Genomic DNA, 14485 nt, shown 5'->3' on the forward strand with positions numbered 1-14485 from the left:
ATATGGCACTTTTTGCGATACATATGTAGGTATCAGTTACAGTGTCGCGTGGATTGTTTTCCCTTGCGGCGTTCTGTCAAGTCCAAAGATACTATACGACACTTCGCGATGCGAAGTGTGCATAAGAAAATTAAAATATGGGTTTCTTGGAGGATACGTTCGTGATTCTTATTACAGAGGTGGAAATTTAATTCCACTAGTATAAATAATTCTACCGGTATTCGTAGACGTTACACAATTAGGTTATAAATAATTTATTTCTTTGCGGAGGAAAATGATTGTAACAGTTATATTATTTAGCAATGCCCATTTTTTATGTTATAATTATGAGCGCCAATTATACCATGTATATGTAATTTATATTGATTGTATAGATAGTAATACTGCCATAATAAATCTGGTAGTTTGAAATTGTGTGATTTATTTCACAAACTGTCAAATTTGTATCTTAATATAACTAGATTGTGTATTGTCAGATATACAGGTTTTACTTTCAGCTTGTATTCTATTTATTCATATCACATATTCCAGGTTATTTTCTTCTTTGGTGGCTGGGTATTTTTTGTAAAAAAATTGTTTCGGGACTATGAAGTCCATCACAGATTAGTACAGCTAATTTTTGCCACAACATTTTCATTATCATGTACTATGTTTGAACTAATTATTTTTGAAATAGTAGGAGTTCTTGACTCTAGGTAAGCAAACAATCTTTTGTCCATTCAGAATCAATTGCTAATGTAATATATTGTTTAGTTCTAGATATTTTCATTGGAATGCTGGCCTCTATATGCTTCTATTCATGGTAATCGTTTTGATTCCATTTTACATAGCATATTTTATTATCAGTAATATTAGATTTGGTACGTATAATTTAAAAATAATTATTTGGTAGTGTATATTGTCTCTTATTAATTTCAACACTTTGATTCTACAGTAAGACTGAAACTGATAAGGCCATTAACTGTACTGGTCTACTTGTTTTATCTGTATTTGTTTTGGAAAGTGGGAGATCCTTTTCCAATTTTAAGTCCTAAAAAAGGCCTATTGTCAATAGAACAAGGTGTCAGTCGAATAGGAGTAATTGGTGTTACTGTTATGGCACTTCTATCAGGATTTGGTGCTGTAAATTATCCATATACTTCAATGGCTTATTTTATGCGGCCTGTAACATATGCAGATGTACAAGCAATAGAGAGAAGATTGTTACAGACAATGGATATGATTGTTGCTAAGAAAAAAAGAATAGCATTAGCTAAGAAAGGTGAAGTTGTAGGACAAACTGAAGCTAGATCTAGACTTTGGGGCATGCTTGGACCTTTGAGTGGCAGTAAAAGCAATCAAGAAAGTATGTGTTACAGTTCTCTGTTTTTCTCGATATCCCCGACGACGGCTTTAACAGTAACACAAATTTTCAGATATTAAGCAATTACAAACGGAAGTGACAGCTTTAGAGGAATTGTCCCGCCAATTGTTTCTAGAGGCACATGACATTCAGAATGCTAGAGAACGTTTAGAATGGGCTGCTACTTGGCAAGGAAAATACTTCAACTTTTTAGGGTACTTCTTCTCTATCTACTGCATGTGGAAGATATTTATTGTGAGTATTTAACATCGAATAGAATTAGAGGAACATGACTTCATTCTATAAATCATAAATCATCATTTTTTTAGTCAACAATCAATATCGTTTTCGATCGTGTTGGTAAGAAGGATCCTGTAACCAGAGCGATCGAAATCGCCGTTCACTGGATGGGTTTCGATATCGATGTTACGTTTTGGTCACAGCACATCTCGTTTTATCTCGTTGGCTGTATTGTCTTGACATCAATCCGCGGCTTATTACTGACATTGACAAAGGTATATTTAAAAAAAATGATTTATTTTCATAAGTTGGTATCTGACATTTATTACGAGTAGTTTGTACATATTATGTAAGTGTTGTAAGAGAGAGTTTGATGTTAAAAAATCGTTGGATCGTCAGTCTTAGGAATTCTTATTAAAACACTTAATATTATTTCCATTTCAGTTTTTTTATGCTATATCCAGTAGTAAGTCATCGAATATCATTGTACTCATACTCGCTCAAATAATGGTAAGTAATTTATTTCAATACCTATTAAAATGAAGATTTGTAATGCCATAATTCCATATTTTTCTTTTAGGGTATGTATTTCGTATCTTCTGTACTTCTGATGCGAATGAATATGCCTGCAGAATATCGCATCATCATAACTCAAGTTTTAGGGGAATTGCAATTTAATTTTTATCATAGATGGTTCGACGTGATATTTTTGGTATCCGCATTATCATCGATAGCGTTTTTGTATTTAGCTCATAAGCAGGCACCAGCGGAACGTATTTAATAAAACATTTTTTTTAAGTAAATCAAATTTCTTCTTTATATTTTCACATTCATAGTTCCTCCAGTTACAAAAAATTTAGGCGTGTCTTGCTTTAGGAATGCATTTACATCATTGGACAAAAAAAAGTAAATATGAAATGTATAATTAACTGATTTGATATATTAAGTATTAATTTAAATATGTTTTAGAAATACATCATTGACGCTTCTACCTCTAATACACAGAATGTTCTATCAAAGTTGACATGTACAATTATGTTTGAAAGGTTGCACAATGGTTTGCTAACATTTACTACTAGATCAAACGAAAGTAATTTAATTCGTCAAAGTAATAAATATACCATTTATGTAGTATCCTTACGCTGTTGTAGTTCCTTGTAGTATACAATGTCTCTTTGATCACAGATGACTGAAAAAGTTGCGCGAATAATAGAAAACAGATGTTACGGTATGATTATTGAATTTATGATGAATAAAACTCGCTCTAATGGATCAATTCGATAGTCCATTCTTCTCCCATATTTACACCCGGTTTACGTACAGTTAATACATTATTATTTGGATTGTACTTAGCTTCCAAAGTAACTTTGCCTAAACCTGCAAAGCCGAAATTGTTAGTTAAACAATTTGATACCACAACATATATTTGATTATATCTTAGCTACTTACTGCGTGATGTTAATACGGCGGAAGTAACTCCCTGAGGTGGATTTGCAATATCTACTCTTTCTAACCAGCTTTCAGTTTGATACGAAGCTAGCTTATCTATAAATGTGGAAGTTAATTTATTTTCCTCGAAATGAAGTCTTAGGTATAAGTATTTTCCATGACGGTACTCGAAGCTGGCTTCATCGTCAATGTACAAGGTGCCACTAGCTTTACCATTGGAGTCTGTGATAACTACCAAAGTATAAGGATCGTTCTTCATCGCGACAGTGCTGCGACGTATTCTCATTTTACGCGGAACGATAGAACCGCCTCGTTGGAATACAGGAATTTTATGAAGCGTTACAGGAACATTAACTGGCCCTGGCTGATTATAAGGTTGCATGGTATCGACATCGTACCAAGTTACTTTGCCTTCCCCTGGGAAATACACCGTCACATCTGTAACGGATGGTTGAAGAACTGGACGTACAAGTATAGAATCTCCAACGAGTATTTCGTCATCGATAGTATACGTTTCTGTTTCACTCGGATAATGAGCCCATAAAGGTCGTATAACTGGAGCACCGGTTATTTCATGTTCTCGGAAGATCGTATACCATAATGGCAAATAAGAATATCTCATTCTTAAAGCCTCTCTGACAATCTGGGTAGTTTCGTCGTTAAACGTCCAAGGTTCTCGTCGCTTAGTTTCGATATGAGAATGCTGGCGGAAAAAGGGTAGCCAAGCACCAGCCTGGTTCCATCTGATGAATAGTTCAGAATCTGGATTTTTGAAGAAACCTCCAACGTCTGCACCACAAAACGACATTCCAGAAACAGCTTGAGTAAGACACATTGGATAACTTATTCGAAGGTGGTCCCAATCGGCCGCGTTATCGCCAGTCCACATGGCTGCGTAACGTTGTGAACCAGCAAAGAAGGATCTTGTTAATATAAATGGTCGTAGGGAACCTCCTGATCTTCTGAATAAGGCTTCATACGTAGCCATAGTCATAACAAGTCCATGCAAATTATGGACACTTCTGTGTTCCCATCCACCATGATGAATTACATCTTTGGGCATAGTTACTTCAGGGCCATTGAATACGCTTGGCTCATTCATATCGTTCCAAATGTACACGTCATTAGTAGTACCATGGAATTTGTCTAAGCTAAATTGATCAATATAATACTCCCGTACTTTCGGATCGAAGAAATCTAAATACGATGTCGACCCTGGCCAACACCAGCCCTCATAATCTTTTCCATCTCTTGTTTTAACATACAAACCCAATTTCGTAGCATCATTGTGAACGAAATAACCCGAGTCACGCTTGATATGTGGATCAATGATAACGACCAATTTCCTACCTTTTGCGGTCAAATTGTGCACCATTTCTATGGGATTTGAAAATTTACGTCCATCCCATGTGAAGTACCTTTTACTGTCTGTGTATTCAATATCCAGCCACATAACGTCCATTGGTAGGTCATGAACGTCGAAATTTTCTGTTATTTGCATGACATCGTCTTGATCATTGTAATTCCAACGACTTTGGTGATATCCTAAAGAGAATATTTGTGGTAGTGGTGCTGTGCCTGTTAAGACAGTATACTGTTTAAATGCATCTAAAGGTTGAGGGCCTAACATGAAGAACACATCAATCACACCAGACTCTGACATGAAATGGGCATCCACTTGAGATTTTTTGGCGGAGCGAGATACGAAGTTTACGATGCTTTCTACGACGTTATTGTCTGCACTCGATAAAATATCAATCCATGTTTCTGCGACATTATGCCAAAAAATGCCAGCTGTTCTCTGTTTACCATGCGCAAAAAGGACAGGTATCGCTCCATATAGCGACATTCTTTCGTTCACTTCATATTCGAATACATCTAAATTGTATAATCTGTATGGATGCGACTGTTTCGTCGATTTCAAAGCAAAAAAGTCAGCATGTTCTGGTACACCATACGCATGTTCTGCTCCAGGGAAACTGAAATCCAAAGCTATTGCTTCTGGGCCAAATGGTTTAGAATCATGATGAGTCTTGAAATTTTCTTCCCAAGCACCTGGATCATTTTCTGCTCCATCACCAGGAAATTGATTATTGTTTGGTATTTCGACGTTCTCTGCGTTTTCTTCCTGCTCAGGTTTCCTAATGGAAGAATTAATGAAAAATTGTTAGTTTTATGAGGTAAAATATATTTGTAACATAGTATTTTTATGAATATACTTAGGCTTTGTACGATGATGCTCAAATCTCAAGAGACCCCTTGCATTTGCTGATACAACTAATACACCCTGAGAATATAAATCTACTCTAAATGGATTAGCATACAATATGACATTGTTTCCTCCATTTGTAACAGTTATGTGATCTGCATCCTTTTCAACCAAAGTTAATTTGGATGTTTGTGGTTGATCTTGAAGTGCATGTTCAGGTTCATATCTAGGGTATACTGGATTTTTTTCATTAACATAGAGCCTAAATGTATTGTTTTTCAAGGCAGTTAATTGTAATATAAAAACAGCTCCTGTGTCTTTGTTAAACAATTCTGCATTTATATTGGATTCATTTTGGGTGACTGTGTTCATCAAAAGCTGGTATGGAGACTTTCCAGGTTCGACTTTTCTACAGCGTCTATGAACATGACATAAAATAAGACCACAGTTACGTTATAAACAAATAAATTGAATATTCACAGAAATAAATGTTGAGAGATTACCTGCAAAAGCTACTTTGGTCACATGTTTTAAAAGTGTCTCTATTAACAGCATCCACAAGGAAGGGAGAACAAACCAATAATAACAATAATCCCATCCTGAAACATAAGTTACAAAAAATTTAAACCATTCAATTATGGGCAAGATGTTGGCTAAAAATAGTAATTACATTTTACTTTCAAATGAACTTGAGGTATTAATGAGCATTGTTATTGTTGTCAGCCTAATATACATTTGCTTTATACAGTTTCTAAATGGGCAAAGTCATTTCTTAGACAAACTTAAGCAAACAGTATCGGTTTTTTAAATACTTCGATGAGAGCGAAAATAAATTATGAGCCGTACTGTTCGAAAAAATCGCTTATATCAAAGGCGATGTTATCATGGACACGTCAGCGTGACCATTATTGTAGGCAAAAGTAAATATTAAAAGAGAGTTTCTCTCGCCTGTAACTTGGCCTCTGGAAAAATTACACAAGAGAAGTTGTTCGACGATCTCGGCATCCTCGGTCGAAGAATATCTACTTTGAATTTGTAAAGGTTAAAAGGCCGAAAATAATTAACTTACCGCACGTACGAAGCCATGTTGAGAAGTACCAAGTATCTTTTCTATACCGCGTTCTTGCTAATTCGAATGGAATAGAATCGAATTTCATAGGTGGCGCTGCGTACATTAGCTAATCGTCGACGAGTTTATCGCTTTTAAACGTGTTGAGACACGAGGTACGTTATTACAAAATATCATTACTTATTAATTACTCAAAAATTTCACGTCTTAAGAATCGAATAGCTGATAACTTTCTGAGACGTAAGAATCTTTTGAAAGACGACAAGAACAATTTTCGGAGTTAGATAAAGCAAATTCCCGAGGTTTCTCTATTCCCTCCATTTTTGAATAGACTTACCAGTTGAACAAAAGTAACAACGGATAGGTTTGATCGTCTGATTATTACACGGTTCGTTTAGATAACATCGCACATTCAGTTTATTTGAATTACAAGAGTTAATGCGTTCAGTCGGCAGGGAAAATACGGTCCTATATGTATATTACACAATATAGAAGTTTGGCACTCGGATCGGTTCGTTTCGGGGGATGGTAAAAAAGCCTAACTGTTCGTCTCTAGCATATTCATTAATTAAGAAACGGATCTCTGATAAAAACATTCTTCCTTTCCCTCGTCGCGTCAATCGTGGAACGATTACATTAATGCATATGCTATGAATTCGTGAAACAGTGTTTTACCTACGTAGAAGTGTACATATTTCATATATTTATATATAATAATATTCATCATCGTTATCGTTATTATTATTATTATCTCTATATTAACATCGACGTTAGAGCGTTTCCTTAATAAGTTCCTAAAGTTTAAAGAAGTCGTCGTTAAGGACACTATGAATTTGCGCAGGTCCAGAAGATGTAACTTAGAAGTTCGTCGAAAGGATCAACGAATCGACGCGCCATTGGTGTCGATAATCGACACTACTGATCGATCGAGCGATTCAATAATTTGTTATAATACTGAAAAGAAGACGAGCGAATCGACATCAATGGGCAGTTGTTAGTGCATTGCTTCAAAGGCCCGAAAAACATCGACCTTCGGATCGTCTACGATAATGCGACCATTTTCACCGTTCTTTGTCAAAGAAACGATTCCAATTAGGACACCCAAAGGTTGGATGAATGACACAAGGTTAGTTGCACGTGATTCTTGATAAATATTTAGATTTTAAAAGAATTGATTGGATATAAAGAGGAGAATGTGGTTTATTTGCGTTTAATTCCGTTATTGGTCGCATTAGTCGCGACAAAATAGTTTTCATTGAGCAAAAAGTTACGCGCGAAGGCCGATTTAAAAAAACGAAGGTCGATGGGAGCGCCATCTTTTGTCTATTTAAATAAACCTTTCACTCGGTCGGTACGAACTGTGAAAACGCGGGAAAATCGAAGTATAACGAAAAGTTCGATAGTTAAGTCGATAGAAAACCGCGGGAAAGTTGTAAAAAGATATGTGCGAAACTCGAGCGTTCCTGTTGTACCGCACATGCATCAAACACGCACGTGTATGCTTTTATAAAAGTTACGGATAATATCTGCAGGGTGTTCAATAAATTAAGGGTACAAACATTAGATCTTGATAAAAAAGGGGGAAACGATTGATCACTAGAAACTGAATAATTTTTTAAAAAGACTAACTAGTTTTTTCTTATATCCAATACCAAGAGTTAGACTTTCTAGTTTTCTAATGGAATTCCTGAACTTCTAACACTTTTATAGTCCCATGACCCATATATAGGTCAGGGTAATTTGATCAACGATTTCTGACGATATTTTCTTCAGATATTTGTTTTATTTCTGGTTAAAAAAGTGAGTAGGTTTTGTTCGAGATAGCATATTTTGATTCTTTTAATAATTTTCTAAACCTTATATCGTGTAAGCGGCTCAAGAAAGTCTTGAAGTTTGTACCCCAAATTTCTTCACACTCTGTGCATATTTCGCGCGTATGTATGTGTGTATATATAAATCTGAAACACGCAATCACCTCTGTAGAGTCTTTTTACAAACGTTTAGGTAATTATGTATAATACTGTGCGTCCAATGACGCGTCCAAACAGCCCCAGTCACGTTTCTCTCGAGTTACAGCGAATAACAGAAAGTATTCGGTGTCCATCGCAGGACATTGGCCCTTGTTATCTGTGCGAGGCTCCACGAGGACACCGACCAAATAGAAACATTCTGATTGACGTGATTTTTACATAGTTCGAGCGTTAATTCGATATTTAACCGAGAGGAAAAAACAGTAGCGAAATCGTAATCGCACAGGCCTCGTCGCGAATATTCTCACGGTTAATCTCTTAGGCACATTCGATCCATAACAGCGACGATAGTCTCTGACTCTGTATCTCCTTTAAATTTAGCGAGTCTAGTTTCCCCCGTGTCCACGGGAATTACAGTAGCACACAAGACACCGCGAAATACAGTCGTTACATGAAACGTATTTCACACATTCAAGTACGTGTATGTACCTATATTTAGCATTCCTGGCGGAGTCTTTGGCATAAAAAGGAAAAGGTTGATGGAAACTCCGATCCTCGACGCATCCAGTACGCAAAAGGTCTCCCCAAAAGCCTCCCCCTTTTCCTCGCATCGTCGTTTGGCACATTTCGATAAGGAATCGCACAGTGGTCGGGGAATGAGAGTTTCCGTCAAGGTTTCGGTATAAAATCGAGGCTTCCAGTGTATTCCCCCCGTTCCCCACGTTGGTAGAGTCATTTCTCTTTAGGCACATTAAGACCGATAGCAATCGACGATTAGTCGCGAGTAGTTTGTAACAAAAACAATCTTTCGGAATTGGAGACGTCGTTACGGTCTTGTCCGCGTTAACCGCGAACAATTCTCCCTTTGCTAGACCCAGTACTGGTTTCTTCTTAGTAATGGATTGTTGGTCCTCTGCGTGGTAGCTGACTGACAGGGTAGGTCCGACGTGTCGAAGCTGCTCCACTCGTCGCCATCCGCGACACCATAGGGATACCTGGCTGAGACGTCCACTTCGGAGCCTGTGATGCTCTCCAAGGGGCTCAGAGGTATCACTTTACATTGTGGCAGCGTCGACGTCATGGTCGGCAGCACTGGCAAGGGCGTGCTGGCTGCTACGCTGTTGTGGTCGTTGGCGAACCGCTTCAAATGCGGCGTCGTGGGCATTAGATGGTCTGGAGGTCTTGGGAGCGGCATCACGCCCACTGCTGGCGTGCTTTCCGGTTTCTCCTCCTCAGCGTGCTTATACCTATTTTGTCTACACCTGATGGTGATGATCACAACTACTCCGAGCAAGAACACACCCAAGAGCATCCCTAGGATCAGGAGATAGTCGTTGCTCATGTTGGGCGCGATCGCCATCTCACCCTCGTGGCCAACTGGATCCATGGGTCCACCTAGAGTGATGTTGTACTCGTCCATGTCGAGTTTCACGCGAAATTCGAACTCCCCCATCGCTGGCTGGAATATCGTAGCTGCTAGAATAAACGTGAAACTGTCAGGGACTCCTTCGTAGTCCATTGTCGGGATTTTCCTGCAGACCATGTAGATTACGCCAGACATCACTTCCTGGTGGGAGAATTTCACTATCTCTTTCTCTCGAGTGCCTCGTTTTTCTCCTGAGGACGAAGAACTTCTGATGATTCTTTTTACTTTACCGAATTTCGGTTTTTTGACGATTGTGTACAGGGGGTTACTGCTAGTTAATTTTGCTAAGGGAGTGGCGTCTAGGTGCTGCAGAGTTATCCTTGTCTTCTCTCCAGCTAAAGCGATCATAGGGTTCATGATCATCAGAGGTACCACCTTGATATCTATTTTTATGTGCTTCTGCTCGAAGCCGCTCAATCGAGCAGTCAACTCAAGGCTGTCGTTGGACATGGTCATGTCCATCTGCATAAACATCACGCTCTTCGACAGCAGGTCCGTCTGCTTGAAACTAGCTGTTGCTCCATCCCTCACATACAGCACTCCATACTTAGGATTACTGGTCACTTCATAGATAACCAGCTCTTGCCTCGCGTTTGTATCGAGTTTCACGTTGCTCTCGGAGATCAGAGCCACGTTCGAGCCTTGCTGAAGGCTCACGGGACCAGGAACGGTTACATTTAACTTAATCGGTAAAACATAGACATTGAAGACAGTATAGGTGGGATTGAATCGACCATCCCAGACTCGAAAGTAAAAGGAGGCCGCCTGAAGGGGCCCATTGTGTTCGTAGACAAGTCGATTCGAGTCTACATCGTGTTGCGTGAACTTATTCACTTGTCGCACGTCGGAGATGTTCTCGTTGAAGGGCAGAAGCAGCAGACGACCATAAGTGGGACCAGATATCACGTCGTACATGACTTCCTCTGGAGGAGTGTCTGGGTCGTTCGTCAGGAGGCTTTCCCTGGTTATCGTTTGGCTTTGGTTTTGCACCACTGTGATGGATGGCGCGTTGGTGACCAACTTGAAGGGCTCGTCGTTCACTGGCTCGATTATCACTGGGATACTTGTGTTACACAGAAGGATGTGGCCAGGTGTTAAGTAGAGGGAGAAGTTGATACGATCCTCCAAAGTGTCCGAGTGATCGTGGTAGTAGGCGATCTTCCCTCCTTCGATTTGGGGCTGCGAGAACGTGGTGACATTTAGGTCAGGCAGGATCATCACGTGGCCATGGCTAGGTTGGCTGACCAGCCTGGACAGTACTACTGGATTCTCGATGCCTGCGTGAGTCTGCAGGAAAGACACTATTCCACTGATGTTCATGATCACCTGGGCGGATCCTCCTTCTTCAACTCGGACGTTCTTTACGGTGATATACCTGTCCAAGCCTCCGCTGGAAACGGAAATGTCTATCTGAAACACCTGCAACCAAACACGCAATAAAGTTAGAGCCGTACATTCGCTGGGATATTGGTTTTTTATGTGCCTTGAGGTCATAAACTCGCCTGATTGGTCAAGGATTCCGTGAAACGAGCCTCCACATCGAACGTGAACGAATCGTTGGCGGTGAGGTCCATAAATTGTCTCGTGTGCTCGTAAAACACTTTGCTATTGTTAATGTCCCTCTGCGTGAATCGATCTACCTTTAGCCACGTGCCCTCGCTCGTCTCCATAATAATTTTCCCAAGATGGGGTCCATTCCTCACGATGTACTTTATTTCTCGAGCTTCGTCCGAGCACCTCGTCAATAATAACTTATCTGATATCAGTTTCCTAGTTAGGGGAAAGACGTTCGGTGCGAGGTTATGCTCCATGGACAGTCGAACTGGTTTCGTGGCTACCAGCACTGTGTAAGAGTCTGACGTGTGGACTCCGTCATGCAGAATGAAATTGAACTCAGCGTCTGACCCATCTGAAACAGAAATTAACATATCACATATGTAATATTTTTTCTTTCGCTAAAATTTAATGGAAAATGCTAACACTTACTCGTGTGCGTGAAAAGGATTTTCCCTTGGTCAATCTGTTCCTGCGTGAAGCTGTAGATGTCCACATCTAGGGAAGGTTTCATCGAAATGAACCCGTTCCTAACTCCGGTGACGTTGAACGTTATCTCGCGAGCTGAAGTATCATTATCAACAGCAGCAAGGTTGTCAGAAGTTAGGGTAACTGTTCCACCTTGCCATATGTTCAACTTTGTTCTGTTAACTAACACAGGGACCTCATCGTTCACGGGTTGCACCGTCACCCAGATATCGAAGGGTTCGCTGGGCTTATCCCCAGCAATTAAAATCATTTTGAAGGAGTCTGTCGACGATTCGTCCCCATTATGCTTGTAAAAGATCATTCCCGCAGCAATATGCTTCTGCGAGAACTTCTTCACTTGAGAGTTCTTCGTGGAATCCAAAATGAAGCCGTGCTTTGGCTTCTCAGTGACTCGATAGTCCGTCACTTTGCCAGAGTAATAAGCTGTGAGGATAGAAAAATTTTTTTCATCGAGCATCGTGCTTTTTCCCTCAACCACAAGGATATTCTTAGCTTCAACGTAAAGCTTCTCTGGAACAATAACAAAGTTCACGCTCAGACCTCTCAGCCACGTTATTCCGTTCGTCACGTCAACGACGAATCTATCATTGGTTTGGTTCACCACTGACTGCACATAAAAGACACGACCTTCATTCACGAGTTTCTGGTCGAAGGACTTGACTGCATTGCCAATGTAGTCCTCCCTAGTCTCTTCACTGTGCTCGTCGTGAATCTGTAGCTCCAGATAACCGTTCTGAGGCCATTCCTTCAGGAAATAAACTATCTCCGAGTCTGGTATCTTGGGATGCATCACTTGGAGACTCTCCTTGCTCAGTAGAATACTCGTAGCCTCATCTACGAACACAGTCTTGTTGTTCTGAACGATCAGAGGCTGCCAGTAGCTTTCAGGATACACCTTAATCGTAAACACTCCTTCTGTTTCCGCACCTTTCGTTGCTACCTTAAACTTAAACCCATCTTTATCCAAAGATCCTCCAAGGTGCCTATAAGACACTATCCCATACTTCAGATTTTCTTCAGTGAAAGAATTTGTTTCTCTTCCATGCTTTAAGAGCACTCCATGCCTTGGTTTCTCCAGTACTATGTACTTTATATCCTTCTCAGAAGTGTATACATTAGTCTCCACGTCTAATTCACTTGGTCTGAGGGCTACCGAACGGTTAAACTGAACAACAGATCCATTACTCTCTCTGAGTCTCACGTAAGGAGGGCTGGCCTGAACCTCAAGTACACCAGCCGTATAGAAATAGCCATCAGTGACGCCAAACTCGAACTTCCCGTGGTCTTCTCCCTGATGCTTGAATAGTATCTGTCCGTCATCAATATCTTGCTGGCTGAACTCGTCAATCTGCACCGAGGGGTTGGATACCCTGAAGATCTCGTTCCTGTGTGAATCCCTGCGCGTGTACATGAGCTCGCTGGGCTTCGTGTCGATGTCCTTGTCCACGTACGCTAGGTCCTTGCTAGTCAGTAACCTTTCACCTTTAGACACCACGTGGAACACTCTATCCACCACTCGTTCAGGCGCATTGTCGTTCTTCATCGTCACTTCCACGCGGAACAGCCCCACGTACATGAAGTCCACAGCGTCCATCGCGATAGCTACGAACTGGAACGAATCCTCCTTCGTCTCTGAGTCATCGTGGACGTAGTAGACTCTCTGAGAGGAGAGCTCCTCGGAAGTGAAATAGACAGTGTTGTTCCTGGAATGTGACCTGGAGTTGTTGGTGACTGTCAGCCATCCATGACGAGGCTCCATAGTTAGGTTGTACGTTAACGAGGAGACTCCGTAATCCTTGGGGTTTGTTCTTAAGATTCTCACGGGGACCCTCGAGCCCTCGTCCACCCGGAGGGTCTCCACGTTATCCAAAGGCTTCACGTTCTTGCTGAGGTAGTGCCTGAATTTCAGGCTCGCGTGTAGGTCGATGCATTGCGGCGCGGTAATTTTGAATCCGAACTCATCGAGGATCGTAGAATAGGCCCGTTTGAACAGTCGATATTTGAGCTTGCCAGAGTCCACGTCTTCTTGAGTGAACGAGTCTCCCACGTCTAGCTTTCGATTAGAGACGAACAGATTACCGTATCTTGGTCCCGTCGCGATAGCAAACACGATCTTGTTGGATGAGGTCACCAGGGGGTTCGTCTGGTACCTGAGGTTCTGCGGGGTCACGACCACTTCGGCAACGTTGGTGAAGTTAACAGGCACCCTCTTAGCTTCCTTAAGCTCTAGATCGATGAAGGTGATGCGAAACTCGTAGGTGTGCGGCGCCTTCACTTCCCTCACGCTCGCCTGAAACTTGAACTCGTCTTGATTCGGGCTGCCTTCGTTGTGGAGGTATCGAATCGCGTGGGACTCGATGTCCTTGCTCGTGAAGTGGTCCACGTTCGTCCAGGTGCCCGAGGCGTCCTTCAGCTTCTGGATCGTGCCGAATCGGGGCGGCGAGACGATGCTGTAGCGTATGTCGATGGTGTTGTCGTCAGAATTGGTGGTGAAGGAGAGGTTCGCTGGCGACAGATAGGAGAAGGATCGATGCACCACTACTAGGCCCGTGTTGTGCGTCAGTTTGATCTCCAGAGGATGGGCTGCCACCCTCAGGCTCGCTGGCTGGCTGCTCTCTATCCCGTCGCTCACGCGGAGATCCAGCTTCGCGTTCGGCTTCGCTGCGAAAGGGAATTAAAGCTCGCGTTGAATTATCGATAAACAACCGCGAGTTGGGACGATAATTAAGGGACGAGG

At 41.2% G+C, this 14485-nt stretch overlaps 3 protein-coding genes across 4 annotated transcripts in view; 1 reads left to right on the top strand and 2 right to left on the bottom strand.

Annotated features, from left to right (window-relative positions):
- The first annotated feature begins 13 nt into the window (after positions 1 to 13).
- Positions 14 to 2390, top strand: Gphr (golgi pH regulator). The gene is made up of 8 exons (XM_076389434.1): positions 14 to 179; positions 532 to 695; positions 754 to 860; positions 935 to 1345; positions 1416 to 1597; positions 1672 to 1857; positions 2027 to 2092; positions 2163 to 2390. The coding sequence occupies exons 1-8, from the start codon at positions 138 to 140 to the stop codon at positions 2361 to 2363; spliced, it is 1359 nt and encodes a 452-aa protein (XP_076245549.1). The 5' UTR covers positions 14 to 137; the 3' UTR covers positions 2364 to 2390.
- On the bottom strand, positions 1672 to 6332 carry Gcs2alpha (glucosidase 2 subunit alpha). 2 transcript variants are annotated; one of them, XM_076389433.1, is made up of 5 exons: positions 6310 to 6332; positions 5744 to 5839; positions 5251 to 5658; positions 3032 to 5172; positions 1672 to 2959 (listed from the first exon to the last, which is right to left on the bottom strand). In XM_076389433.1, exons 1-5 carry the CDS (start codon positions 6324 to 6326, stop codon positions 2847 to 2849), a joined length of 2775 nt encoding a protein of 924 aa, XP_076245548.1. In that variant the 5' UTR covers positions 6327 to 6332; the 3' UTR covers positions 1672 to 2846. The 2 variants fall into 2 exon arrangements, with proteins under 2 accessions (XP_076245548.1, XP_076245547.1); XM_076389432.1 differs by lacking the exon at positions 6310 to 6332 and adding an exon at positions 5911 to 6052.
- A 2815-nt stretch (positions 6333 to 9147) lies between these two features.
- Positions 9148 to 14485, bottom strand: part of Kon (chondroitin sulfate proteoglycan 4-like protein) — a 34339-nt gene continuing 29001 nt past the window's right edge. The window contains exons 9-11 of the mRNA XM_076389287.1: positions 11692 to 14409; positions 11208 to 11614; positions 9148 to 11124 (exon numbers count right to left, since the gene is read on the bottom strand). Of these exons, the coding sequence (XP_076245402.1) occupies positions 9148 to 11124; positions 11208 to 11614; positions 11692 to 14409 (5102 nt within the window). The remainder of the gene's footprint in view (positions 11125 to 11207; positions 11615 to 11691; positions 14410 to 14485) is intronic.

The sequence above is a fragment of the Calliopsis andreniformis genome, chromosome 12, assembly GCF_051401765.1.
Source record: "Calliopsis andreniformis isolate RMS-2024a chromosome 12, iyCalAndr_principal, whole genome shotgun sequence".
In the NCBI taxonomy this organism is placed as follows: Eukaryota; Metazoa; Arthropoda; class Insecta; order Hymenoptera; family Andrenidae; genus Calliopsis; species Calliopsis andreniformis.

What these genes read in the sequence shown, in the direction of transcription:
- Gcs2alpha (XM_076389432.1), bottom strand. Translation starts at nt 5,975, where the DNA reads ATGTATATTAGGCTGACAACAATAACAATGCTCATTAATACCTCAAGT. An exon ending in CATCATCGTACAAAGCCTAA is followed by an intron (nt 5,173 to 5,250) that starts GTATATTCATAA and finishes TTCTTCCATTAG; the next exon opens with GAAACCTGAGCAGGAAGAAA. An exon ending in CGCCGTATTAACATCACGCA is followed by an intron (nt 2,960 to 3,031) that starts GTAAGTAGCTAA and finishes TCGGCTTTGCAG; the next exon opens with GTTTAGGCAAAGTTACTTTG.
- Gphr (XM_076389434.1), top strand. Translation starts at nt 138, where the DNA reads ATGGGTTTCTTGGAGGATACGTTCGTGATTCTTATTACAGAG. An exon ending in CAGTAAAAGCAATCAAGAAA is followed by an intron (nt 1,346 to 1,415) that starts GTATGTGTTACA and finishes ACAAATTTTCAG; the next exon opens with ATATTAAGCAATTACAAACG. An exon ending in TCATACTCGCTCAAATAATG is followed by an intron (nt 2,093 to 2,162) that starts GTAAGTAATTTA and finishes TTTTTCTTTTAG; the next exon opens with GGTATGTATTTCGTATCTTC.